General features: G+C 38.2%; 2 protein-coding genes across 15 annotated transcripts in view; both read left to right on the plus strand.

The window, feature by feature from the left end:
• agrn (agrin) overlaps positions 1 to 7,977 on the plus strand; it is a 309,753-nt gene extending 301,776 nt beyond the window's left edge. For all 10 annotated transcript variants that reach the window (XM_035947335.2, XM_055013259.1, XM_055013260.1 and 7 more), the window contains 2 exons: positions 1,375 to 1,478; positions 5,099 to 7,977. In XM_035947335.2, coding sequence (XP_035803228.2) covers positions 1,375 to 1,478; positions 5,099 to 5,259 — 265 coding nt within the window. In that variant the 3' untranslated portion in view covers positions 5,260 to 7,977. The remainder of the gene's footprint in view (positions 1 to 1,374; positions 1,479 to 5,098) is intronic.
• A 5,517-nt stretch (positions 7,978 to 13,494) lies between these two features.
• The window catches only part of ptpn11b (protein tyrosine phosphatase non-receptor type 11b), an 84,567-nt gene continuing 72,160 nt past the window's right edge, over positions 13,495 to 25,901 (plus strand). For 4 of the 5 annotated variants that reach the window (XM_055012748.1, XM_023268426.3, XM_035947332.2 and 1 more), the window contains exon 1: positions 13,495 to 13,634. In XM_055012748.1, the coding sequence (XP_054868723.1) occupies positions 13,621 to 13,634 (14 nt within the window). In that variant the 5' untranslated portion in view covers positions 13,495 to 13,620. Of the gene's footprint in view, positions 13,635 to 24,475; positions 24,628 to 25,901 lie in introns of those variants that run through there. The other variant, XM_023268428.3, reaches the window with a different exon arrangement.

A 25,901-nucleotide genomic window follows, 5' to 3' on the forward strand; every position in this document is an offset into this window, starting at 1 on the left:
CACGGTAATGAATGTTCAAAAAGGAGGAACATGCAGCAACATCCCAACATATTTTGGCACATTATAAAAAATGTAGGCTGGAAATAATTAATAAGATATGTACAAATTGAGTATCTATATTAACACAAAAGCTACACACGCACAGTGTACTGACTGGATACACTGTTGTTCAAAGACTGTGTATATGGACATACAAGAAGTGCATTGTAATGACTTTTAAAAGCACATTTAAAAAAGAACTAAATAAATAAGAATTATTTTTTAAAGGAATACAGTTACACTAAATTATTTTCGTACTGGCTGTAAGTTTTTTGTGTGATTATTTCAAATTTATGTAGAAATATACAACATGTAAGCACAGCATCAGCAGGGATCCATTTTCATGTCATGATCATGTCAGCTGATCCGTTGTTAGTGTATATTCTCCTGCTCTGAATCAAAACTGGAATTAATTGAATTACCACAAAACCATTTGTCCCATAATAAACAGTTTTTGAGAGCCTGACACAGTCCAGTCCTTTAAACATTCTATACAAACGAATAGCATGTGTATATATAACTATACATAAATAACAACTAGCCCATGCATTAGGAGCAAAAGCACAGGTTTTACTTTAGCACATGGATAATGGATAATGGATAGATAATCATTCCTAAGGTAGAAAAACACTAAACATGCAATATGTTTTGTCACACAGTGATGTTATCGTAATGAATTCCTTAAAAACAAATTAACTACCTGAACTTTGAAAATGAGCAATTTAAAACCTTCCACATGATCTCTGCTTTATCGCTGCTGAATGTTTGCTATCAGCATTGCTGTGAATGGAAGTATCTGGGATAATTAGATTGGTTTCATCATGTAAGGCAAGAATGATCGATCCTCGAAAAGCAGCTCCATCCATTTCAAACAGGGATTTAGCCAGATCTCATCCCAAGCTTACAGGGAAACCACATGTTGCTGGGAGATGACATAATTTGGATGTTGATGATGGTGTAAATCGCAGCATGTGGCGTACAGCTATTATAGTTACACAGCTATCTGTGTTTGTGACTTGAGTTTAATGACACTCTCTCTCTGCTGGAAGCCCACTTTAGCGGGTTCAAATTCACTGTCTTGTGTGTGTTAATGCACAGCACAGAGCCACCTAAAATGAATGGTGCTCTAACAGCATCTGTTAGCTGAAAGACAGGCACATTTAGAACACTGCTTGGCAGAGGCAGTTATGCCAATGCTTAGTGTACTGGCAGTGGAGCAATAGAGTCTTGATGCTTCAGATTAAACCAAACTGCAATTTACAGCTATTCAGTGTGACACACATGCATCAGACTAACCTCCAACTGCGTCTCTCTCTTTATTACTCTCCTCCACAGAGCACTTCGAGACGGCTCTCTACAGGTTGGCAATGAGGCAGCAGTAACAGGGTCATCGCCTTTGGCAGCAACACAGCTGGATACAGACGGAGCGCTTTGGCTGGGTAGGTACCCACACATGCAAAAAAGAAAACTATCATTCAGACTTCAAAATGCATCTACAGATGCCATACAACAAGCAAGGGGAACACTTGTAAATCTGTAGCGCTTTTTCACCCTAGCCACTGGTAGAAGGCTGCCAAAAATGAGCAATGAACTCATTGGCATTGCAGAGGATAAGCAAAGTCTGTGGCAGGGAAAAAAGATTGCCACTCGAGCAAAAAAAAAAAAATGTCCAAGCCTATTCAGGTATTGAGCTGAGAAATGAAAGGCTATCTGACTAAGTCAAAAGTTGTCTGCTCTCTTGAATTGAAAATGACCAAAGTCGGCCCGTTATTTACCTCCAGTTCAACTTGGACTGAACTTGGCTCAGAGAAATCATTTTTGAAAGAACACACACAGCACGACCGGATTGAACATTCTGTGGAAATAACATTGAAGACAGGCAGCAAAATAAAGTCAGACTGTTCTTTAAAATGCGCAGTGCACCGCCGAGAAGAGGCAGGTTTGAGAGGAGAAGCAGTGAGTGACATTTAAGAGGCTCGCAGCATGTAGAGGTGCGCTCAGGTACACTTACACAAACACACACAGGGAGGCATGGCAGTGGAACAGGTGCTGAGCGAGCCCTGCAGCAAGAATATATAATCCTCACGCAGCCCTCCCATCGAGAGCCCTTCTCCTTTCTAAATCCCCTTTTCACTGTTCATCATTAATTCATCTGTAACTCGCATGAAATTAGCCCTGTCGACTCCCGATTCAGAGGCGCACAATCCGATTAACGGAAGCAGGGACAGGGGATGTAAAGAGCTTGACGGGGATATGAACTCTCAGTCCGACAACACAGGGAAGAGAAGAAGAGCTGGTCAATGTGGGGGGAAAATGAGTTACACTAACATAAAGCGAAGAACGCAAGAGAAAGTGGGAGGATTCTGACAGTGTAGATAACAGGTAGGAAGAAGGCAAGAGAGAGCTGGGATGTCAGCCAGGTAAAACATCAAAAACTGCTACAAAGTGATGAATTCTGAATAAAGATTTGGTGAGAAAGACACTAATGACTACTTTGGGTTTGCAGGCTCAAAAGAGTAGCTGAACAGACCATTAAAAGTAGCTAGCCACACACCCAGCAATTAGGTCACAGCGGCTCCACACAAGGATTTATTTTTTTTGGGATTTGAAATGGAAGAAAAACTGAGAAAATTGACTGTTTAAGTGAAGGTAAAAGAAAATGGAAAGCTCTTCAGTAGAAATCTGTGACTGTTTCATACTGTTGTGACTGGTAGATAAGATCATGTTGGTCAGCTTTGATAGAGTTTACAGATGCTTTAAAGGGCCAGTTTGACAATAATAAAAATTATTTTGTTACATGAACCTCTGATTCCAAAACCCACTGATGAAAGGCAAAAAAAAAATCACCAAAATTACAGCATCTTTCAAAGCCAGAAGCAGAAAAAGTTGTTTCCAATAATCCTTATACTCTGTGATGTGCCATTCTGTTGGAAAACTTGATCAAATCAAAGTTTAAAATTTAGGATGTTTCACAAGAATTTATTTATTTAAAAAAAATGTTATACAGTAACAATTAAAATTAACAACAGCCAATGTTGATTTTTCTTTGATTATGATGTGCTTTCAGCATAATTTTGTCTTAGTATGCAATTCAGTTTTTCCTTTGATTTGAACTTTTTTCTATTTCAATTAGTTTAAGACCATTCTAGTTATGCTCTTTCATAATGACTTGCTTGCTGAGCACATCTCTTTGTAAAAAGAAAAACTCTAAATAATTTAACAATTAAGAGTTTAACATGCTTGAGGTATAACTGACCAAGGCCAGTTTAAACCTGTTGACTCCTAAAGACCTGTTGAAGCATGTTAAACTTGGGTTATACTTTGGCCGAGGGGTTAATCTGGCCTTTTACACTGGAGCTCTGTCCCCTTTCCTAGTTAAGAGTTTAATATGAGCAGCTAAGAGAAGTGCAGGACCTGAAATAAGTTAACTCTAACAGAGAGCTGTCAGCGTTCTGAATGCATGCCCTGATGGACAGGTGATATCTGGTGAATTTACTGCATGGCAGTGAGCGCTTAGGCCCAAATATGGAAACAAATGAAAAATAATGAGGATGTTAGGTATTCATCATTTTACACTCTGTCAACACCTTTCATTCGTAGCACGTCTTTGAGCACTTTATACGCCACGTCAAATTAAAAGAACCTTCTCCCTTTCCGTCTTAGCTTAGTTTTTGTTGGTGGTGTGCAGGCTCCCTCTCCTTTTGATCATGTGGGATTTGACAAATGAACTGTCATCCTGGGTTGTCCATCAACTGGTGTCATCATGCTAAATATCAAAGGCTATAATGCAACCTGACAAAACAAGTAACTGCTTTGATAGTTTACACCAGAGTATTTCAGGGACAGCCGTTTGATGGAATTTTCAGGTTTAATTTGCTGTGAAACATCTGGATGATGTTTGATGTTTTACCCACTGAAACCCCAAACCCACCAGCAGGATTGAAAGAGATGTTAATCTTAAACATTTGCCAAAATTCCACCACTTACCAGAGCCAGAAACTGTAAAAACTGAAAAATTTGTTGAATTTCCAACTGTCTGACAGTGTACTTATATGTGATGTGCAATTTCATTAGAACATTTAACCAAATCTAAGCTTAAATTTGTCATCAAAATCATTTTATTTGACATGTGTACTGTTTAACAATTAACCCAAAAAAAGCATTTTCTCTAACTAGATTGTGTAAAAAAACAAGGCACAACAAAAAAATCAGGCACTTTTAGCCCCGTAAAACTCACTGTTGCAAAAGTACAATGTCAGTTTTATTTATTTTTTATTATTTTTGTATTTTATTTATATGTGTAGATATATATATATATATATATATATATATATATATATATATATATATATATATATATATATATATATATATATATATATATATATATATATATAAAGTATGCAAACAACAAACAAACTAAAAACATAAGCAGTAAAATATCTATTCTATGTACAATCAGCATTTTTCCCAGTTTTTGTTATACCTGTGGACACTTTAACAAAATGTTGCACATGTTGATTATGGGTTTTTTCTGTTTGTAAATCAAGTACAGAAAAAAATCAACTTTTTTTGTTCATGATCTATGACATTATGACTTTGATGCTCCTGAAACATTTTATGAGTGTCACTACTTTTCACCTTGGTTGTGCTGTTTCCATAGATGTGTAGAACCTACAAGTAAAAATTGAGCCCACAGTAAGTAAAAATGCAACAGGAGCTGAAAAGCTGCAGAAACCACTTGGAGTTCAGAGGGTTAAAGTGGCATGCTGTCGATTTTACACATCATATAAGTTTACGAATCATGCAGAGCGTCTCTTTGTTTGTGAAAGGTTTAGTTGGGAAAAAAATTGTAGTATCTAACGTGAATAACTCAGATCAGGGCCTGGTGTTTTTGTTACATGAACTGTGTTAAATAACTAGTGCAGTACTTTAAAACACAAACATTGGTTGCTAGCGTCACTTTGGAGTTATTATTGTATTTATGTCTCCGTTGTCCCCTAATGTGAGGGCATGAGCTGACTCAGTCATTCTAACCCCTGCCTCTGTCCCTTCTCAGGTGGCTTGGAGGAGCTGGCGGTGGCCCGTCGGTTGCCCAAGGCCTACAGCACCGGCTTTGTTGGCTGCATCAAGGACGTGGTGGTAGACGGTGTGGATCTCCACCTGGTGGAGGACGCCTTGAACAGCCCCAAGATTTTACACTGTTCCGCCGCCAAATAGCCTGGCAGAGACAAAATATTTACAAGAAATGAAAAAAAGAAACCTTCCATCTGCTCCCTCCATAGCGCCCATGTCTCCTGCTGTAATTATTTTCTATTTTTGTATACTTTTCATGGCTTTTTATATGGAAAGAAAATTGTTTTAATTTTTGTTTTATATATTTTGCTGTTTTGTTTTGTTTTTTTTAAATCTGCACCTCCATTTACAGAACACAATTTATTTCCCTTTATGGCCCCTCAAGTGTTTTTTGTTTTTTGGTTTTTTTTTTTTAAGAGATTTTTTATTTTTGACAGTTTTGTTGATTTAAAAGAAACACCAAGTTTGAAAAAATCAACCGCGCTATTTTACCTTGCTCATTACTTGAACACGGTGGACCTCGCTAATGATCTCTGGTTACTGCCTTGTCTTGGTGCCATATCTATCATCCACATTCCCCCAAGCATGGCCGATACATATTGAATATATGGCATACATTCCCTCGTGAGAGCTGGACGCGGTATATGTTGTAGTCGCTGTGTGCAGTTCGGTGATGCTGCAGCCAGCTACCATCTATAGTCAAGAAACTCTGTATTCAGCCCAGTATTCAGTCCACTGTATTTTCCTAATGGGACTTTTTAGATATCAGTCAAGCTGCTACAGTGAGAAAATACACAGTCGAAACTACTCGATCAACCCCATCTCACAGCGCCAAAAAAAAAAAAAAAAAACACTCCACTCCTCTCTGAGTCCCATCAGAGCCTTTAGTTTTGAAATATGACTCACTAACACTGCAACCCAACATGATGGAGAGAGTGCGCTGTGTTCCACAATGACTCGCATATCATTAGTCATAAGTCAAGACATGAATCATAGACATGGATAAATGTTATAAATATAGAGTATATAAATAATACCTGAGACTGTGAATATGTACGATGGGTTCTCTTTGGAGAATTGTGCTTCTCATGTACTATTGTGCGTTCTGTTCTACAATCAGCAGATGAACTAATGATGACCACTATAAATGCATGCACTTCTACAGTGTTGGTTTGATTCTGGTTTTTGTTTGTTTTTTTGTATTTTTTTTTAAATTCACATTTAGTTCCAAACAATTTCTAATTTGAAAAATGTCACTGTTTTGGGCTTTTTTGCATTGATTAATTTAGGTTCCTTTTTTCTTATTTCCACTGATGTTATTTCAGAAAGAGTTGGGAATTACGTTTGTTCATTTCCTGTATACGTCTTTTGTATTTTTTCTTGGGAGCAGTTAGTTTTGCAGGACCTTGAATGGTGCATAAGGGAAGAGTTGTTACCATATCTGACCTTAAGGAGGTGCTGAAAGCAAAGACTGAAGAAACAGCAAAGAGGCAAGGAGAGAGCTACTACTCTTGGGAACGTCCCGTCGACAGCAGTCAGTCATCAGCACAAACGCTAAAAGATTCAAAAAACTCTACCTGAGACTTAATTTCATTTTGCATTTCACCTAAGAGCATTCCTGGAGGAATCTATTTTTCGGCTGTTGAGTGAGAGAGAGAGAGAGAGAGAGAGAGAGAGAGACTGTGATGTTCTTGTGACCTTCTGAAGCCATAACAGCCGCAAAAACTGGGAAAAGATGCATAATCCTAGACTACTTGCAAGTTAACATAGCAACGCATGGGTTTCTATTACTAGTGCGAATTCTGTAACATTCAGTGAACTGTTGCAACTTGGAGTCGTCTTTGCTGAACCACAATAAGCTGCGATGACTGACTTAAAGACACTCATTTTGATATGAGAACCTTGGCAATATTCTAAGACTAAATCATGCCTGTTTGTGGTTGAATATCAAATGGTCTTGTACTATTTTTTCTTACTTAAGTTCTTAATTTTGTTTCCCTCCTTAAATCATCAAGCAATCTGTTTTTGTACAGCCCTGCAATTTTTAAGTGTAAATTTAGCAAATGTGTGATCTGTGGAGGTTTATGTTTTTAGTAATATACACTGGAGCCATGTCTGACTTGTCTGTTCACCCACACAATGATATACTTCTGTACATGGGGGAGGGATAGCCCTAAAGCTACTAGTACGCCGGGTGTGTTCAGGCTCTGGGTGTCCACACCAGACCAGGAAACCCTCTTCTGGTGTCTCTTTAAATTCCAGCACTCACTCTGTTAACTTTAGACTGGACTTATTTAACACACTGTTCTTTGAATTTGATCCTTTCAGGTGGTAACACTTAAATAAGAAGAGAATCCTGTGTATTTGGATGGAGTCATAAACAATAAAGACAACTGCAGTGTTATGGTTTGAGTGGAAACTATGAATTGCCTTAAAAACCGGTCACCTTGACTGTAAGCAGGTGACAAAGACATCATCCATGTAACTGTTTCCTTACTTTAGCCAGTGTGTTAGCCTCATCCCCATGATATAAATGAGTAATACATAATAATAATGATAACTATATTAGTAATAATGCTCATATACAAAAAATATCCCAGAGGGCCTCTGCAAATGTCCCATCTGGCTTTTTACAAAAAATCTTCTATTTACTGTTTTTTGAATCTATTTTCTGTTCCTTATTTATGTCTACATGTGGATTACCCTCCATGTCTGGCCTCTGTAAACTACTGTCTGACTGCGCAAACCTCGTCAAAAGGCAGTGCACCAAGTAAGAGTGGCATGACCTGAACATTACTAACTTTATGACCTTTGTCTTGTGTTCCTACCACCATGAAATAAAATGTCAACCAAATAATGGAGGCCATTCTTGTCAGTCATCTTTTTTTTTGTCATTTCTATTTTTTGCTATTTTAATTTGCAACACTTTACACAAGTCTGGGGGAAAAAAGCAAGCACCTGCACATATTGAGGCAACACAAATCAAGACTTCATAATGTGTCCTGTCTTAGTGAGAGGTTTCTGCTCACATATTGAATGAAATGTCCAAGACAAGCAGTGCTCTTTCAAATCAAAAGCAATTTTAGCTAGCGCACTCAAATGCACATCTATAAACCACCTATCTGGCTACAGTGATATTTACTGCTTCAAATTCAAATCACCTACAGCAATCTCTGGTGTCTCTCTGCTAATTGAAACCCTGAAATTCATGAGGGGAAAAAAAACAGCTGCTGCGCAGCTTCATACATCATTCAGTACATCCCAAATCTGTCTTGAGCATTTTCATTAAGACTGAGATTTAATGAGTTTAATGTATTCCTTACTAATGACAGAGAAGGACACTGCAGCTTGTGTTGTGTTAATTAAAACTCTATGAAATGGTGTAAATTAAATAGTTTTGCCCAGTGAGGGATCCCGCTGTGGAAAGATCGTTTTCAAGTTAATAAGTGTAAGTAGTATGATTAAAGGATTTTCCAGGAATTAAATTAAAACAAAATATAACGGTCATACTTGGAGCCAAATAATGAGATAAGGGATCACTTCTAGGGTGACATCCAGAGGATTTAAGGGGCTTCTAGTTGAAATATGTCTTTTGGAGGACACACGATTCACAGGAACAAGGAGACACAGAAAGCTAATTCTTATTCATGTATTGAGCAACTGACTGGCTTTGAGAAGAACTGCATAAGCAAGAGCTCCGAGGCAGTAATAACATTTTCAGATGTGTGTTTTTTGATGCACGTATTGAGGAATGCAGTTTGTTCAAAGGTCAAAGTGGATTTATGAATTATGCAACAGTCTCAGGTATTCTCTGGATAAAATCTCCTCAGTTCTTCCAGACTGAACCCGACAGGGGACCATATCGTCATCGATGATGGAAGAAGCTGTTCTTAGAAAATCACTGAATGACTTTCTTGTGAGTGTTTTCTAAAAGCTTGGACAGTGACTCCCCTTAAATAAAAGACCTCACCCATAAAGTTTCTCTCTCACAGCTATTTGTGTCCACATGGTAATAAAAGTTCTGTCTCTCTGTCGAGGCTCCAGCTGTCCAGTTGCATCACTCTCAGTATAAGACTTCTTTGTTTGCCTTCTCGGATTTTTTTCAATCTTTGCAGAGGCAGATTTGCAAGAGTCAAGGCAAAAGGGGTCAAAGGCCACCAGCCTATAGAAGCCGTCACCTCAGGGTAGAGGAGACATCCTGGTTTCCATTCCCAGGAGGGAAACTAGGCTTTGTGTTCTGAAGCCTATTTATCCCCCCATAGACTTAACATGACATCAGTCTGCAGGGCGATAAAAGCTAAATGTTTACCACTACTATGATTTGACAACTCGTCTTGTTCTTAATTTGAGAAATGTTCTTATTTTTGTTCCACTCCTCTAGGAATCCATTGTTTTCCATTCATTTGTCTAAGGTGTAAAAATTAATCAGGACTCTCTTTAAAACTTCCTTTTGTCATGTGATCCATTCAGTTGGTACAGTCAAAGGGTCATTATTTGTGTGGTGAAGGGACATTTTTTTTCTTGCAAAAATGTACTTAGACTATAGTAAAACACAAGAATGACAGAATTGATGTTTCAAAAATTAGCAAATTGATTTTCAGACTAAAAAAAAACAGATGACTGTTTGAAGCAGTTGGAAAATATACATTAAAAACTCCTCCATATTTTATAGTCATAGCTGTATTGAAAAAAAAATCGATTCTGAGACCTCACTTGAATCACGATAGAGCAAGTTACATTCTGATTGCCATGGTGACGCCTTCCCAATCAGTCCTATTGAGTCATATCAAAACTTCACTTCAAGGCATGAGCATTGAGCTTAAAGTTAGCACATACAAGGGACTGTTTTTAATGGTTACAGTTACAATCTTTAAGGTCGGGGCTATTTGTAATTCCCCTCCCAACACAAAAACATGCATAAACTCTAAAACACTGCTTGATTGACCTTTTTCTCCGACACAGAAGGCAGTCAAACTTAATGTCTAGTGAAATATGTGCCTGTGGGTGCAGAATGAAACTGTTTTATGACTATGCCTTAGATTAACAGAAAATATACAAGGATATCTCACGCTGCAAATGGCAAAACCCTACAGGTGTTGTATCACTCACATTTAATATGAAACACTAAATGCACATTCAGTGTTATTCCAATACTCAGTCACTGCACACCATCTTCATGAATGTCCACTATGTATGGATCCGACAGGACTGTCCTCCCACTGCGCGACAGGGTTATTTTAACTGCTCACCAGATCTAAACAATAAACTCTATGTTCACAACCATCCATCCAGCCTGAAGCACGCTGCATTTGGCAGGAAAGAAAAAATCATCCACTACAAATTCCACAGCGAGGAGAAATTCCTACTTCATCATCTCAGGGTTTGTGTGTAGGCTGCAGCATCACATTGGGTCAAACAGTGGAAAAGCAAATCCATAGATGTGAAGCCTGTGGGCTCACAGACAATTGCATAAGCCCATCCATCCCCGAGTAGATTAACCTCCACTGATAACCACAGGGTGGTGACGTCAACGCTGCTCTGCCTCAATCCTCTCCTGGAACACCAACTGCAGCAATCCGAAGGGCTGTCCTATCATGGCCATACAGCACAAGAGGTATATAGATCTGCTTTGCAGCAGTACAGCAAAACGCTGCAGGGGTTAATTGCTGTTGCATAAGTGGTAAAAAAACAAAACAAAACAAAAACAACATGACAAATCAAGGCCTGCACGGTGGCTTGATGGTTAGCCCTGTCGCCTCACAGCCAGAAAATCCCCGGTTCGTGTCCCTGCCTGGATCTTCTTCTGCATGGAGTTTGCATGTTCTCCCTGTGCATGCGTGGGTTTTGTCCAGGTTCTCCAGCTTCCTCCCACAGTCCAAAAACATGCTGGGGTTAATTGGTAACTCTAAATTGTCCATAGGTGTGAATGTGAGTGCGGTTGTTTGTCTCTAAATGGGGCCCAGTGATAGACTAGTGACCTGTCCAGGGTGTTTCATCCTAAGTCACCTGGGATAGACTAGATGGATGATGAATCAATGAGAAGAATAGGTGCATTCAAACCAAGAATCAGCCATCCTTCTCTACTACCCTATACTTTAAGTTATATAGTATTATAAAGGCCTCTGTGATATTAAGCACTTTTAGTTCATTTTCAGAATAAGCAAATTCACAGTGATGCACTTTCCAGCATAGACAGCAGAGAACAACATGATATGTTTAGCTTGTTGAACAAATACCAGTTGAGTAGTGACTTTGTGGTTTATATTTTGGACCCTGCTTTTAATTTTAAAAATGACTCAGTCAATTAGAAGCAATGATCCATTTATGCAGATTTCTCAGTGACCCTTCAGCTGCAATAGAGGATTATGAAGCTTCTAATATTACAGGATGTGTCAATAAGAACTTTAATAATATTTTTTAGTTAGACTTCATCAGTAGAGAACATGACAATAATCTGATCATGCAAAACATTTGGAAAATGGTCAAATTCGCTTTCTTTCTAGGCTCATCTCATGTTCCACATTAATATCACAGTGAATGCACACTGAGCTTTATATATCTAAAGATGTGCCTTGGATGTATTTGTTTTCATAAATCTAGTAAGTGCAAGAGAAGAGATTCAGATGCTCCTGAGGAGAAAAAGCTCACTCATACAACACAGCAGCCCAAATAAATAAGAATCAGAGTGAAACCTGCTGCCTGGTTCTGACTAAAACAATCTGTTCACAGCCTGATGACAACTCTGAACACAGCATTAATTTAATGACTAAAGAGGTTACATTCTATAGGTGTGGTGGGTATGTGGAAGCATCTGTACACTCACTAATATCACTGCTGCAAATATCCTGCTGTGAGACTGAAACTGAAAAATCTTTGAAATAAATCAATCAGCATCTATCAATCCATCCATTATCTATACTCACTTTGCCCTGTGCAGGGTCATGGTTGACCATAATTTATGCCAGCCTACAAAACACTCGACATGACAGAAATACGATATTGTTTAGGGTAGCAGACATAAAGGCTGATTCTTATTCTGAATTCAGTAGCTTCTTCCATTGATTTATGCAGTGGTTTTGCTTGACCTCTGCATTCAAGAACGTTTTATGAATAACTCTGGATCTCAGTTCTTTGGTTTGTTATTTTTTTCTCTAATCTCAGGAACAACAAACACATTATTTTGTTTCATTTAACGATGTTGTGGTCAGATAAGTTCTCATCAGTAGATTATTTTTTGTCAGAAACAGGCAACAGGTTTCGCTCTAATTATCAATTTATGTGTGAACTTTTCCCTCCACATACAGCATTTGAATCGCTTCTCCTGGACTGCTGAAAAGGTCAGTCACCCAAAGTCCTATTAAATTAAAATAAATTCATGAAAATGAAAAAATAACTATTTCCAAGCACACCTGAATACATAACTGTGTAAATCTCACTGTGATAAGGATGTTGAACATGTGCTGAGCATAGAGAGGAATGACCTCACACAGTGTCTCACATTTTATATTCACCTTACTCTGAATCTCAAGATTACTGACGCATTTTTTTCACGATCAGATTATTTTCATCCGACCCGTGGAATGACTTCGCAAAGTTTAAAAATTACAGAGAAGACATTAACTGCAAATTGCAAATGTATAAAACTGAAATTTCAAATCATTTCTAGATCTTGACAAATTATTTTGATCATGAAGTAAAATACCATATTGTTCTGTTCCAGACACCTGTGACTAAATGTTTTGTGCTTTTGTAGATAGTGATGATAGATGTGATCTGTAAGTTGTAATGTGTAAATGATAAACTGAGGCACAATATTGTTGAAATTGCACTTATTTTTAAAAAAAAGGAATTTCAGGTTGTTCATATTTGTTTTGTATTTGTTTTTCAGAATTGTACTTTTTTTGCACTAAACCAAAGTTATTTATAGGTTATTTATGCTGTGATTTTGCTGCTCCAGCCCACTTGAGATCAATTTGGGCTGTATGAACTAAAATGAGTTTGACACCCCTGTTGTAGAATAACAAGCTATAAAATAAAATATAATGAAATGCATTTATAATACAAAATAATTTATGCCGTAGGGCTGTGGAGAATGGAGGCTGATTATTAATATAAATTCTCCTTTTTTTCCCACTGGCAAATCATATTAAAGATCGATTTCCGATGTGTCAAGATCCCAACAACATTAACATCGACTCTGACAAGGAGATTGCTGTTTAATGAAAAAAATAAAAGCCCAAACAGGAAATAAAAATTAGGACAAATAACATAAAATAATGTCACGACTACACAGTATATAGAGCGATATTCGGATAACTGGCCATTACGATACAACGAAGAAATTCACCTGCTGCAGTCTCCTGATGGGAGCTTTATTTTGAAGGGGCCGAGCAGAATGAGTCGTTGTGTGCAGCTTCACAGCAGGTTGAACAGCCTCGGTCCGCTCAGAGGCTCGGCAGAGGCAGCAGGAACGTTTGAGGAAACTGACAGCTCTCAGAGACTGCTATGACATCTCGCAGGTAAAGTGGACTTTGTTTTCCAGACTGACAGTTAGTTCCGTTTTTACCGCAAACCCGTCAGACTACCGGCGGTCGGAGGCGACGCGGCCGCGGCGCCTCAACTTTACTTTTCGCCGCGGACCCTCGTATTAACACCTGGTATTTCAGCCTCTTATCAAAGAAGCTGCGTAAATGTTTGTGTTGTAGCTGTGAGTTACTCAGCTGTTTGACTTGAAATGGGGCGACAGCACAAGTAGACTAGAACCTGTTTAAACGGTGTGTCCTGCTGAGACTCTCCTCAACTCGCTCTGCTGTCATTCATTCATTCATCCGTTTGCATTTTGGTGTGCAAGCCTTTGTGAATGTTGTGATTTAGTTTTGAGAAAGTTCATCCTGAACCCTTAGATGCTCCAGTGATTGAACCCTACACTCTTCCATGAGTGGGTCAAAGTGACCCGTATAATAATCATGAATTTTTGTCATTTTGGTTAATAATAATAATAATAATAATAATAATAATAATAATAATAATAATAATAATAAATAATAATAATTAATATTATTTTTTTTCTGATATTTTTGTCCACACAAGAGTGATTTCATGTTTGAGATATGTTTATTTTTAACTTTATTACAAATTTTGAAAACAAAGAATATTACACAGAGCAGCTATAGAAGAATGTCAACATCCATTTTGTTGACATTTTTCCACTCTTTTCCTCTAACTTGCTGATCTCCATCCCTCCAAGTTTGTGTACTGTATCCTCTCTTGTATATTGTCAGTGATAAAGACCTTGGGGTAGTAATACAAATATTTCAATTTCTTTAAAAGTATTAAAGGCAACTTAAAAATTTAAATGGAACGATATCAAAGACATTTTTTGAGGAATAGCTGGAATATGAAATTTTAAAAACTTTTTATTGCAAAGGTAGTGCAAGAAAATTACCTCACCAGGTCAGTTTTAACCAACTTACACATCTAATGGTAAAACTTAAACATGAATATTTAAGATTCTTTTATACAGGGCTGCCACTAAGGACTATTTTTCTGTCATTTAATCTGTCACTTTTCCATTATAACTAATAATCAATTGATGTATTTATTTATGAACGGAAGAAAAAAAAATACTACATTTAAGACAATAAATATAATATATTAAAGTGCAAAACTGTAGAGTCCAACTGGACACTCCAACCTGATAAAAAAAAAAATATATATATATATTGACATATTTAAAAGAAAGAAAGTAACTGGTGCAAGAAATCCAAGTTTTTATGAAACCTACTAACAAAATGCTGGTGTGTAGTCATTCTCTGACTTTGGTAGTTGTTTTGAATTTTATAGACATCCAGCTGAACGTGCTAAGCAGTTGTCTTTGTTAACTCATGTTTGGTGAGTTAGTGACACTTCTCAGGATCTGAGCTGTGCAGAGCAGCAGCTTCCAAGTAACAGCTGTTTAACATGTAGTCTTAATGAGCTCCTACAATTGTCTGACAACAGAGGCAGAAAAATATGTAGAGAGAACAGCTTTATTGGAAAGTTTGCTGTATTAAATGCAGTATATTTTTGCACAGAGAGCATGAGAGAAGCAACATCTTCAGGGGTTTGTGCGTTGGGCCACTGAAACTCTGCACAGTTTACAAATCACCGTTCTGGTCCACAATAATTTGAAGTATATTCTCTAAGCCTTTGGGTCTTTGGAAACTTTTACATTTAACTGAAGTGGTCTCTTCTGCTGCTGCCAATGTCTAAAACTGCTACAGCTGACCAGTGAAAGACAGAACAAGTTTTTTTTTTTTTTAAAAAACATGCATTTGCTAAATATGCTGATGTTGACGCGTCTTGAAGGTCAACATCGTCGATTATGCCAGCTAATCTTATAGCCTTACATTTACTGACGACACAGATTTTATCCTGAGTTTTCACACTTTTATAATCTACAGTTCTGCCTCCTGTGTCACTTTCCTGTTTTTGTGCACACAAGCCAGGACACTGACTCAGAGCCTCTAGTGAATCTAAGGCCTCACACAGAGTATTAAACCCGAATATATATACTTACAGTAGAAAAATCACTGAAAAATTCAAGTTTATATAGTGTTGCTACACCAATATCACTTTCAAGTGTTGATGAATTTGTTGTACAATAAGTGCTTAAAAGACCCAATATAACAACTTCTTTAATTTCAGTATGAATACTGTCCTATTTATTATTTATCCCATGTACATCTGTGGGCTATTCATGATTTGTGGATCTCCCTCATACAGTGTCTAGATCAGGATTTGATGAGTTCAGAGCTACAGGAGGCTGTATTTAACAATCTAGACTCAGATGGATGTTGTTTTTTTTTTTTATTTAGGTTTTGTGTTATTGTTTCATGTAACGTAAGATTTTGTCCTCAGTAGAAGTTTAGGTAATTTACAGTACATAATACACAGTACCTCTTGTATGTGTACGTAAAAAAAAAGAGAGAGAGAAAAATATACAGAGTTGTAAAGGGTTCACATTATTTTGTGTGTTGCCAAAAAATTTAGCTATTTCCACTGAATTGCTTCTTTCAAGGTGATGTTTTAATTAAATTGCACAAGTTTAACGGCAGTTCGTTTCTAAGCAAGGTGACCTCTGAAATGTTAACTACAGCCACCACCTTGTCTCATAGCTATTACGGATGTTGTGGACTCAAGAAAATGCAGTCTTAGCAGTCACACAGTTTACAGTTGATACAAATAGTCTATATGGGTGGAAAAGTTAGCATATGCGTTGCATCTCATGATGTTTGACATGCAACACTGTGCTCTGTATGCAGTTTTACCTGTCAAGGACAAAATAAAAAACCTTTCAAGCTGTCAGAATATAATAACATGTTTGTGTCCTTTGGCAGAACAAAGAGTGATGAATTCTGGACCAATATATGTGAAACAAACAACATTTACATAAAAGGGTGATTTTGTCCATGCTTGTGCACTGAAAATAAAAAGTCATTTTAAAAATGCTGATAAAAACAGTTTGGACACTTTCTCATAAGATTTAACTCTGGCATCCACAATAGTTTTTTTGCTTTGGATGACATTCAGATCTGACTTTGCAGTCGTCATACAGAGCTTTGTGGTGCTGATTTAAACGGTCAAACAAACTGGTCATGTTGTCTCGTATGGTGGCAACAATTGCTGACAATATATGTTTTTATGGTCAACACCATCCTTTCTGTAGCTGAAATATTTCCATACTACTGACTAGGGCTGCATAATTATGGGCAAAATGTTAATCATGATTATTTTAATCAATGTTGAAATCACAATTTCACGGTTTTGGAGACAATATAGTTTTATTGCACTTTCACATTTAAATGAAAGACAGAGAACTGCTTTAACTTCTGTGTTGTGCTCCATTTCAGCTAAAGCACACATTTGCAATAAAACTAGACTAAACGTGTAATTCTTCTTCTTCATCTGCTCATCGATTGAAACTACACTTAGACAGATATTCCCGAAAAACTACAGAATGTTTCACCAAAAATTGCTTTGAAAATCGTAAAATAAGGATGTCAGATTTGCCATAAGCCAGGAGATTTTATCTGCAGGGGCTGTTTTCTATTAGATGAGTTTTCTGTAAGCATTTTAAACGTCAATATCGCAGTCGATTGTGTTCCTTTAATTGCGAGAAGCAAAAGTTGTGATCATGTTGTGCAGCCCTGAAACTAATGTGGGTTTTTTTTGCAACCAAATCGTCTTCATCAGTGTTTCTTTCCTGCGCCTCGCTCATTTTGCTGTTCACAAGTGGAGCCTTTGTAGATTAGTTATGGAAAATGAGAAACATGACAGTTTTCTTTTTGTATCAAGCAGAAAAAAGTTGTAGTGTGATGTGTTCGAGTTAGGTTGCCTTATTACATATCGCATTCCCTGCAAAACTGTATATTTTGCAGCTCTAATAACACACAACATTTCCGTAATCATTGTCCATTGCCACGCATAGCTACTTTCCGTTGTACCTCAAAGCAAAGATGCAGCTACATGCTGTACACAGTTTATACTGGTAGTGTGTACTAACCTATCAAGTAAAATCTAAATACTTGTAAGCTTGCATCAGTAACTGTTTATTCATCAGACTGTTTGAAAGACTCCAGTTTGCTGGTCTCTCATATTTCTCATATTTATTTGAATCAAAATGCACAAATGAATAGCCGAACAAGCATTTAGTTGACAAATATAAGTGTTAGTCAATTACCTTAAAGTTGAACTCACTTTTATTTCCAATGTCCAAATACAGCATGTTGCTCAGACTGCCGGATAAAACTGGACTTGGAGAAAAGCTGTTGCCACCACAGCAGTATGAAAAATAATGAGTAAAATGTTTTCACACCTGATGAGAATAGCGGGGAAACAAAACTATGAAACAAGTATCGGTGCCATAAATTCTCACTTTGTCACAAGCATAATACTTGAAGTTAATTTATTTCATAGATGTTTGTGAGATTTCGAGGAAGCAGTTGTGAGCTGACAAATGTTCAGCTGCCTCAGGGGCCGACACCACCGGCAGGCTCAGATCAGAGTAGGGGAGCAAACACTAAGTTTAAAGTTGTTTTCATAGCAGCCAGTTTCCACGGTTTGTCGCTTGGTTGAGACATATATGACTGTTGCTGTGTGGCTCATTCTGTACTTCCTGAGCTGAAATACCACAGAGGAACAATACTACAATGCGAGCCATTTTGATCTAACAGACCTCCTCTTCTGCTGATGATCATATCTGTCTGCCTCCCCGTTTCAGGAAGGATTTTAATTCATTATAATATTGGGCAGGGCTGGAGTTTCCTCCTGTTTTGTAATTATTGTCTTTGTAGTGAAGATCTGTGGCAGTTAAGTAATAATGGAAGAGTTTGTACTGCCCCTCATTGTGATTGTACATTCAGTGTAACAATCAGTGAACACTGGAAGGAGTTCAGTAGAAATGTGGGCCGAGAGAATCACTTTACACTGCTCTTCCATTTTTATTTTGCCAGTTGATTCTGTGTAGTATTACAAACTTTCCCCTATTGGAAAGCACCTCTGACCCCCTCCCCCTTTGTTCATGGAACACATCTCGTCTGTCACTGAAACTCATTTGACCAGCTGAGAACAGTGAGTCAGTTTTCTCGATAAGCCGACAGGAAAACAACAGCCCCTGTGGAGGAATAAGATAGCGCTGCCAACATTTCCAGGAGTGCACTGAGCCCACTGTTAGAGTATCTTTTTCCAGATGCATGTTTTGCATTTTACTCATTTACTCAGACACAAAGCAAAGCAGATATAATATAGGAGACAAAACATGACTTTTTCATCAGCTCCACATGCCCATTTCAGGGCTACATGCTTAGTAGTAGCTTACAAAAGTAGAAGGAAGATGCATTTTTTATGTGTGTGTCAAATGTTTAAGATTTGACATATCAGAACTGCATTCATCAGACCGAGTAGTGCACATCTGAGCCGAAGTTTGATCAGGTTGATAGAGACACTACTGCTGGTGTTTGTGGATCTTCTCTGTAGATTACTGACTTACAGTATAAGTCTCGCTCATTTAAATACGACTCAGTAAAAAATTATCGCTTCTTAGTATCTTTGACTGGTGAAACGAGTAAGGCTAGAGTTTTCTACTTTCTGCACCTTGAAGGTCTGTTAGGGATTTAAGTTTTGTCATCAGTGTGGACATGACGCTCTGTGGGGACGTCTGCGTACCCTTCAGTTTGTTGGGATGCTACAAGGACACCAAATGAGCATGAAAACCAACGTAGGTCGTTTTGATGTGAGTTGCAGTGCTAATGAGCAAAATGAACATGCTTTCTGTTCAGGCTTATTTTCTGCTTATGCATGGAATGCGTGCATCTCCAAGTGGGCTTGAAAGTAGCATAGTAAGAACTCCACATCTGTGGTGCATGCAGTTGTCTGGGTGTATGTCTGCAGTGGAGTATAATCGACGCTGGAAAAGAGGAACAAAGTGACTGCGTACTAATATTGACCTTTCGACTTCTTTTTGGTGTCAGGTTGATGCCTTTGCAAACTGGCAGGTTTGTCTCAAGATGTATTTTGATTAAAATTGTGTCTTATTTTCCAATAATTCTTTATAGAGTGGGCGTATCTTCACTTTTTTGTTTAAACCAGCAAACGTTTAAAACTGAGAGTTTCGTTCTGCATAGTCAAACATAAAGCCAAAAATCCCAATTTCTGCCAATGCACATTTAATCCCTGTTTTGTTTTGTTTTTTTTTTTATAAAGGATGGTAAGATTATTTAATATTTTGCTCTCAGATTTTCCAGGTTTTTACAGAAGCGAAATGGCAAAGCAGTCAATTTTTAACTATCTGTTGTTATTGGAGCAATAGTACAATGTAAAGGAGTCAATGACTTTTAAGTCCACACTTTTTTCCCTCATATTTTGTGTTTGCCATTCATTGCAAGAAGTCAGTTGTGTAGTAATTACTTTCTGTGATCAGTTCTGAAACTTAAATTTTCCTATTGTCTGTTTAAAAAAGAAAGGCTGGATGTGTCTGTGTAAAACATGAGTTATTTATTAACCAATAATGCCCAAAGCTGTTTTTAGTCAGTGTTTCACAAGTCCTGTTTACTGTAGGTCTCACAAACTCACTAAGCCGTTTGTTATAAGTTGTTTATGCTTGAATAAAAAAATGAGCAAATTACCTGGAAAGCTTTGACTTTTTGTCATATTACTGGCATTTTTGCAATCAGTTAATCGACTTCTTGCATGTCACAAATGTTTAAGTGCTGTAAAAGGTGCATGTGAGCAGTGTTTGCCTCAGTTTGTTATTTAGCAAATTCTGCAAATTCCTTGCTACACAGAGAAGTGAACTGTCCAGTGATTTAGGGGTGGTGGAGGGACTTTTTTTTTTTTTTTTTTTTTTTTTTTACTTCATGTAAATACCCCACATCATCAGCAGGGCTAAAAATAGCTGCAACATTACCAATATCCACACCCCAGGGCTTGTCTGTGACCAATATAGCCCCAGCAGAGACTTTCATGCTGCGCTGTGGCTACTAAGTATATCACCTTTTTGTCAGCGGACCGAGACAGCCATGCTTTAAATAGCTGTCAAGGGCTATATTGAACTTGAGACATTATGTAAGAGGATAGAGTGTTGGCTGGACGCATGCTGGGCCTGGTTCCCTTCAACCAGCCCAAGGCCTAACCTGCAGCTCCCAGCTGCCTCTGTCTCTCCCACAGTACATCCAATTTATTCTCTTCTTCCCTGTCGACGTCTTGCCAGATAACACCAGTCTGTCTGAAGTCTCGTTCTCTTTGCCTTGTCACTGCCTCTCTTCTCCTTGCTGCCCAAGGCCAGATGCAGGGAAATGGGGCGCCTGGTGGTTGTCAAAGAGAATCCTATTCTTGGAAAGCCCTGAGTCACTCCAGCTCCTGCAGTCATGATCTAAGGAGGAGAGGGAGGTGGAAAGTATGGACAAGGTTGGATAGGAAGGGCATGCCGTTCAGCCTGCTTGAAAGACTTGAAAACTGACAGTGATTCACAGGTGTAGTCCCACAGACAGATCTTTTCAGTTAAATTAAGAGTATACATAACTTTTGGGACCTCCAGTGATATTAAGCAGCAGGGGATTGCACGATAGTAATCTTTGAGTTTGGATCTGTGCAGTGTCATTGTAATGCTGATTATTTGGTCTTTTAATAGCACTGCCCATAGTATGAAGTATAGATGGTGTTTTTTGTAGCTATTTGGTCTGCAGACATATAAAACAGTCTGTGTTAATGAGGTTCAGTGCAACATAAGCTCAGTGAGCTTTAACTTTACATACTCTCTGTGTAAACAAAGCAAGTTGTGGTGAGCTTCCCAAGAGAAGAGAGTTCTTTGTCATTAATTGTGCTTTCTCTTTTTATTGTTTAATGTATTTACTTAACTGGTCTACTATCAACAAGCCTGGCAGATTCAGATATGTAGCTCTAATTAAACTAACCAAACAACATGAGAGAAAGAATTTTAATACGCATCATTGGTTACCAGAGTCACAACAAAAATAGTATGTCCTATAAATGAGCAGTGATAATCTTTTAATGGACTGTTCAACAATGAACATAATTCCAGTGCAATCCTGCTCCTCTCAGGTTTGAATATAGATTTTAAATGTAGTTTTGAATGAGCGCCCTAAAGCTTTAGAGTTACAATAGGCTAATCAACATATGGCAGCAATAACTTCATTAAATTAACACTTACTTCACAAAAGTTGTGTGTATTTTTACATTGTCCCCAATTACAGAGCAATTAAGAACACATCACAACAGCGCTAGTTCTAAGCACAGTATTTTTTTCCAACTTTTTTATATGACATTTGAATATTTGCAAGCCAAAAAGCACCTCCAGTCTATTTATTTTACTGATTCTAACCAGGTTTGTTGTTGCACACGTTTCTTGGTGAGTAATGGTCCAACAGTTAATGATTAAACACGCCGACACACACAGAAAGAGAAAGGCAAAATACATTTTGTCTTGCTCTACACAGGCAATCACATGACAAAGTAATCGTGTCATTACAGATCTCAAAAAAGCTTCTGAGAAAACCTACCGAGAACCTCACAGCCCAGATTACATAAGTGACATTTGAGGGAAATGAGTTTCATAATTAAAAATAAAATGTCTTGTTTGTTCTCCCTTGAATGAAAAGGACAACGTTGGAATCAGAGCCAAAATCTAACTGTACAACAAAACCGTGGAACTATTTCAATGCAAATTACTGAGACATTCAGTTTGAATTAAAGCTGTGAGGAACTTAACATGGATCAGTGGATATTAGACTAAAAGCTGTACAAGGATCTTGTGAGATAAATTTGGCAGCTTTGCATTTTGGTAACTGAATTTTAAGAAATACAATATCTAGAAATGCTGCAGTCTGACATTGCTTTATAGCAGACAGCAGTGAGGAAAGAGAAATGTTTAATTTCAGTAATTTATGTGATTTCAAAATGTTCCATTGCTTTATTCTTTTGAATTCAATTGTTAAAAGTTATAAGCCAAAGCGATGCCTGTTTTCCGTAATGTAAAAAACATCAGTCTAGCCCACCTAAGTAGAATGCAAATATTAGGAAAAGTCCATTTCCTTGACTTGTTGATGCAGTCAGCAAGAATTATACAGCAACATCTGTGCTTAGTGATGACCACAAGAAGCTTTGCAAAGTTGTTGTAAAAACTAATTCAAACTGTGCCAGTTTTAAGGGACTTAAACAATTTTGTTCTTTGCTTTTTGTTGTTGTTGTTGTGCTTTGCAAACGGTTGTCCTGTTGTTGGAATTACTGTTATTTTAATATTATGTATTAAGTACAAACACAGCTTAAGGCAATGTAATTAATATTCAGAAATTCTTATTTGTTACCACGGCGGCACGGTGTTGGGAATGGCAATTTAGTCAGTCTGTTCACCAGTCAAACTGAAACTACGGAAAGGTTTGTTATGAATTTTTGCACGTACTTTTGTAATCCCCATAGAACGAATTTTAATGACTGTTGTGATTCCCTTTGGTGTCATTCAACTGCTGCCATGAAGCTAACTGCTGTTGAATGGATTTCCATGAAACGTGGGGCAGATATGCACACTCTGCTCTGAATGAGCCACAGTAGCTTTGGTGTTCCTCTGACTTTTTACAATTGTCATCAGGTTGCAATTTGAATTTGTCTTTACGAAGATCATTGCAACCATGGAAAGTCTCTAGTGTGACTGCTGGCTTTTGGGTTTGTTATTCAGAATGAAATTTTCAGGGAAGGTCAGAAATGACACAAGGAACAAGTGATTACATTTTGGCAGTGATGCTGCTTATTAGTCTGGATCCACAGATCTGTTAAAGATTTCTGTATCATTGCGAGATAGCGACACAGCGGCACTGTAACTATGACAACAAGTGAACACTGTCAGCTGCCTGCTGATGATCACATGATTGCGATCTGACTACAAATCGACCACTGCGGACTTATCTGTCGGAAATTATACATCAGCTGAGCAGCCTTGGCGGAGTACTGCGCTTTCCGAGTGCTTTTCTTGTTAAGTAATGTGAATACAAATAATGAAGAAACTTTGTTATCCAGTTCTGTACAGATTAATAAACAGACATTGACGAGGACAGGAATAAAAATAGAATATGGATCACATTTACCTTAAAATTCAAAGTGGATGAAATCAAACAATATGTTCTTTGATAGGTGTAAAATTGGAAGGGCACTGTTAGATAATTGGGAGCTGAACTACAATGAATTTCTGCCAGGCTTTTCCTCAGTGCATTTATTTTCTAACTCATTTGCAAAGCTCCCTAACCAACTCTTGCAAAATTAATAGCCTAATGGCATACTGCTGAATTGGCTGGATTGGAGGGTTTAGCTTGGCGAGGGCTAACTATGATCCGGTGTAACTACGCCACATGTAATCTCCAGGCACAGGCACCACAGCTGTTGTATTTAGCCTCCGACAAGATAGCAAGGACCTTGTAGTTGTCCGAGACCTGGCTCCCTGTTCTGGCCTGCCATGGTGTGGTTGACAGCCAGAGAAGGCTCTGTTAGCTTTAGGATCACAGAGAGGGCTTTGGAGACACTGGAGAGCCCCTGACCTCTCGGGCTATGGATGAGGAGGGAAGGTGAGGCTGAGGGAGGATGGCAGGGGGGGAGCTGGTCCGGTCTGCCAGCGGCTGTCACATTCGTCTGAGGTGGGAAAGAGGGGAAGGCGGGGGGAAGGCTGATAGCACTGACGGGTGCTGCTATCAGGCCTGCTCACGCTCATCCAAATCCCAGATTAAAAGGCCCCCGCCCCCTCGCTCCCGCTCTCTCTAACACTCTTACAAAGCACCCCCTCCACTTCTGTCATTTCTCTCTGTCTCGTCTCACTCTGTCTAACCCAGTAACACTTTTACAAGCACCCTCCACCACCCTCCCCTCTCCTCTATATCTCCCCGCTCCCTCCCTTGTGTAACAGTGGCCAGTGCTGGATTACTAAGGTCTGACGCTGCTGAAGCACGGGGCTGCTTCCACCACAATGGTGAGGTAGGGCAGAATCAATCCCATTCAACTTGACTTTATTTTCTCCTTTTGGACCAGCCTGACACTTCTTTAACACATCCTCTCTCAATAACGCCTCTCATTGTGCTGTAGTTTTCTTAGTTTGATTCACTGAACCCAGCGCTGATGGATGACAAATGAAAGAGCATGTGGAGACCTGGTTGTGTAGAAGTGTGTATATAAAAACAATATTTCTGTCCTTTCTCTCTTCCCAGCTCTCTGTAAACCTGACAGGGTTGTGTAATAGTTGCTCCTGTTGTGTGCTGAGGCATTGATCCAGTATTTGCCTCTGCTTCCAGCCCATCTACATTGTTTTGAGAGTTTTGACGAGTGACAGCGGCACTGTGATGAGGGATTAGAAATGGATTAGTGACATACGGCATTTTTGTCCCTCTGTTATTATTTTTCTGTATGAATCTGTGTAGGATTAAAAACAATACCACAAGTAATCTGTCTACCAGCTGACACCCATGACCTGTCAGTGGCTCCTCAGTCCAGAAACCTGAATACACTGACTAGTTCCAGTTGCAGGAAAATACATGTCAAATAAATTGAAGAACGCATGTCAAAGATACAGCTTCTTCATCACATAGTGCAGTATTAGAAATACCTTGTACTGTAAAGCAACATCCATTAATTTACATGACAGTGGCTGTAGTTAATAACTTCTTGCTAGTGATGTGGTAATGGTATCTCAGCCTACTGTAAGTCATCTGATAAAGGCTCATTTCTTAAGAACAAATTAAAGAGCTCTTTATCCTAATTATACACTACTGTTCAAAAATTTGGGGTCACTTAGAAATGTCCTTATTTTTGAAAGAAAAGCATTTTTCTTCAGTGAAGATAACATTAAATTAATCAGAAATACAGTCTAGACATTGTTAATGTGGTAAATGACTATTCTAGCTGGAAACGGCTGATTTTTAATGGAATATCTCCATAGAGGTACAGAGGAACATTTCCAGCAACCATCACTCCTGTGTTCTAATGCTACATTGTGTTAGCTAATGGTGTTGAAAGGCTAACTGATGATTAGAAAACCTTTGTGCAGTTATATTAGCACATGAATAAAAGTGTGAGTTTTCATGGAAAACATCAAATTGTGTGGGTGACCCAAAACTTTTGACCGGTAGTGTACATATTCATGCTATATGTAATGAAATGTCACCAAATATACTGTACTATGCAAAGGTTTTCGACACTGTAAATGTCTAAATTCTTGTACATTAAGCAGGATCATGACACCTTGAGGCATCTGT

The sequence above is a fragment of the Amphiprion ocellaris genome, chromosome 8, assembly GCF_022539595.1.
Source record: "Amphiprion ocellaris isolate individual 3 ecotype Okinawa chromosome 8, ASM2253959v1, whole genome shotgun sequence".
In the NCBI taxonomy this organism is placed as follows: Eukaryota; Metazoa; Chordata; class Actinopteri; family Pomacentridae; genus Amphiprion; species Amphiprion ocellaris.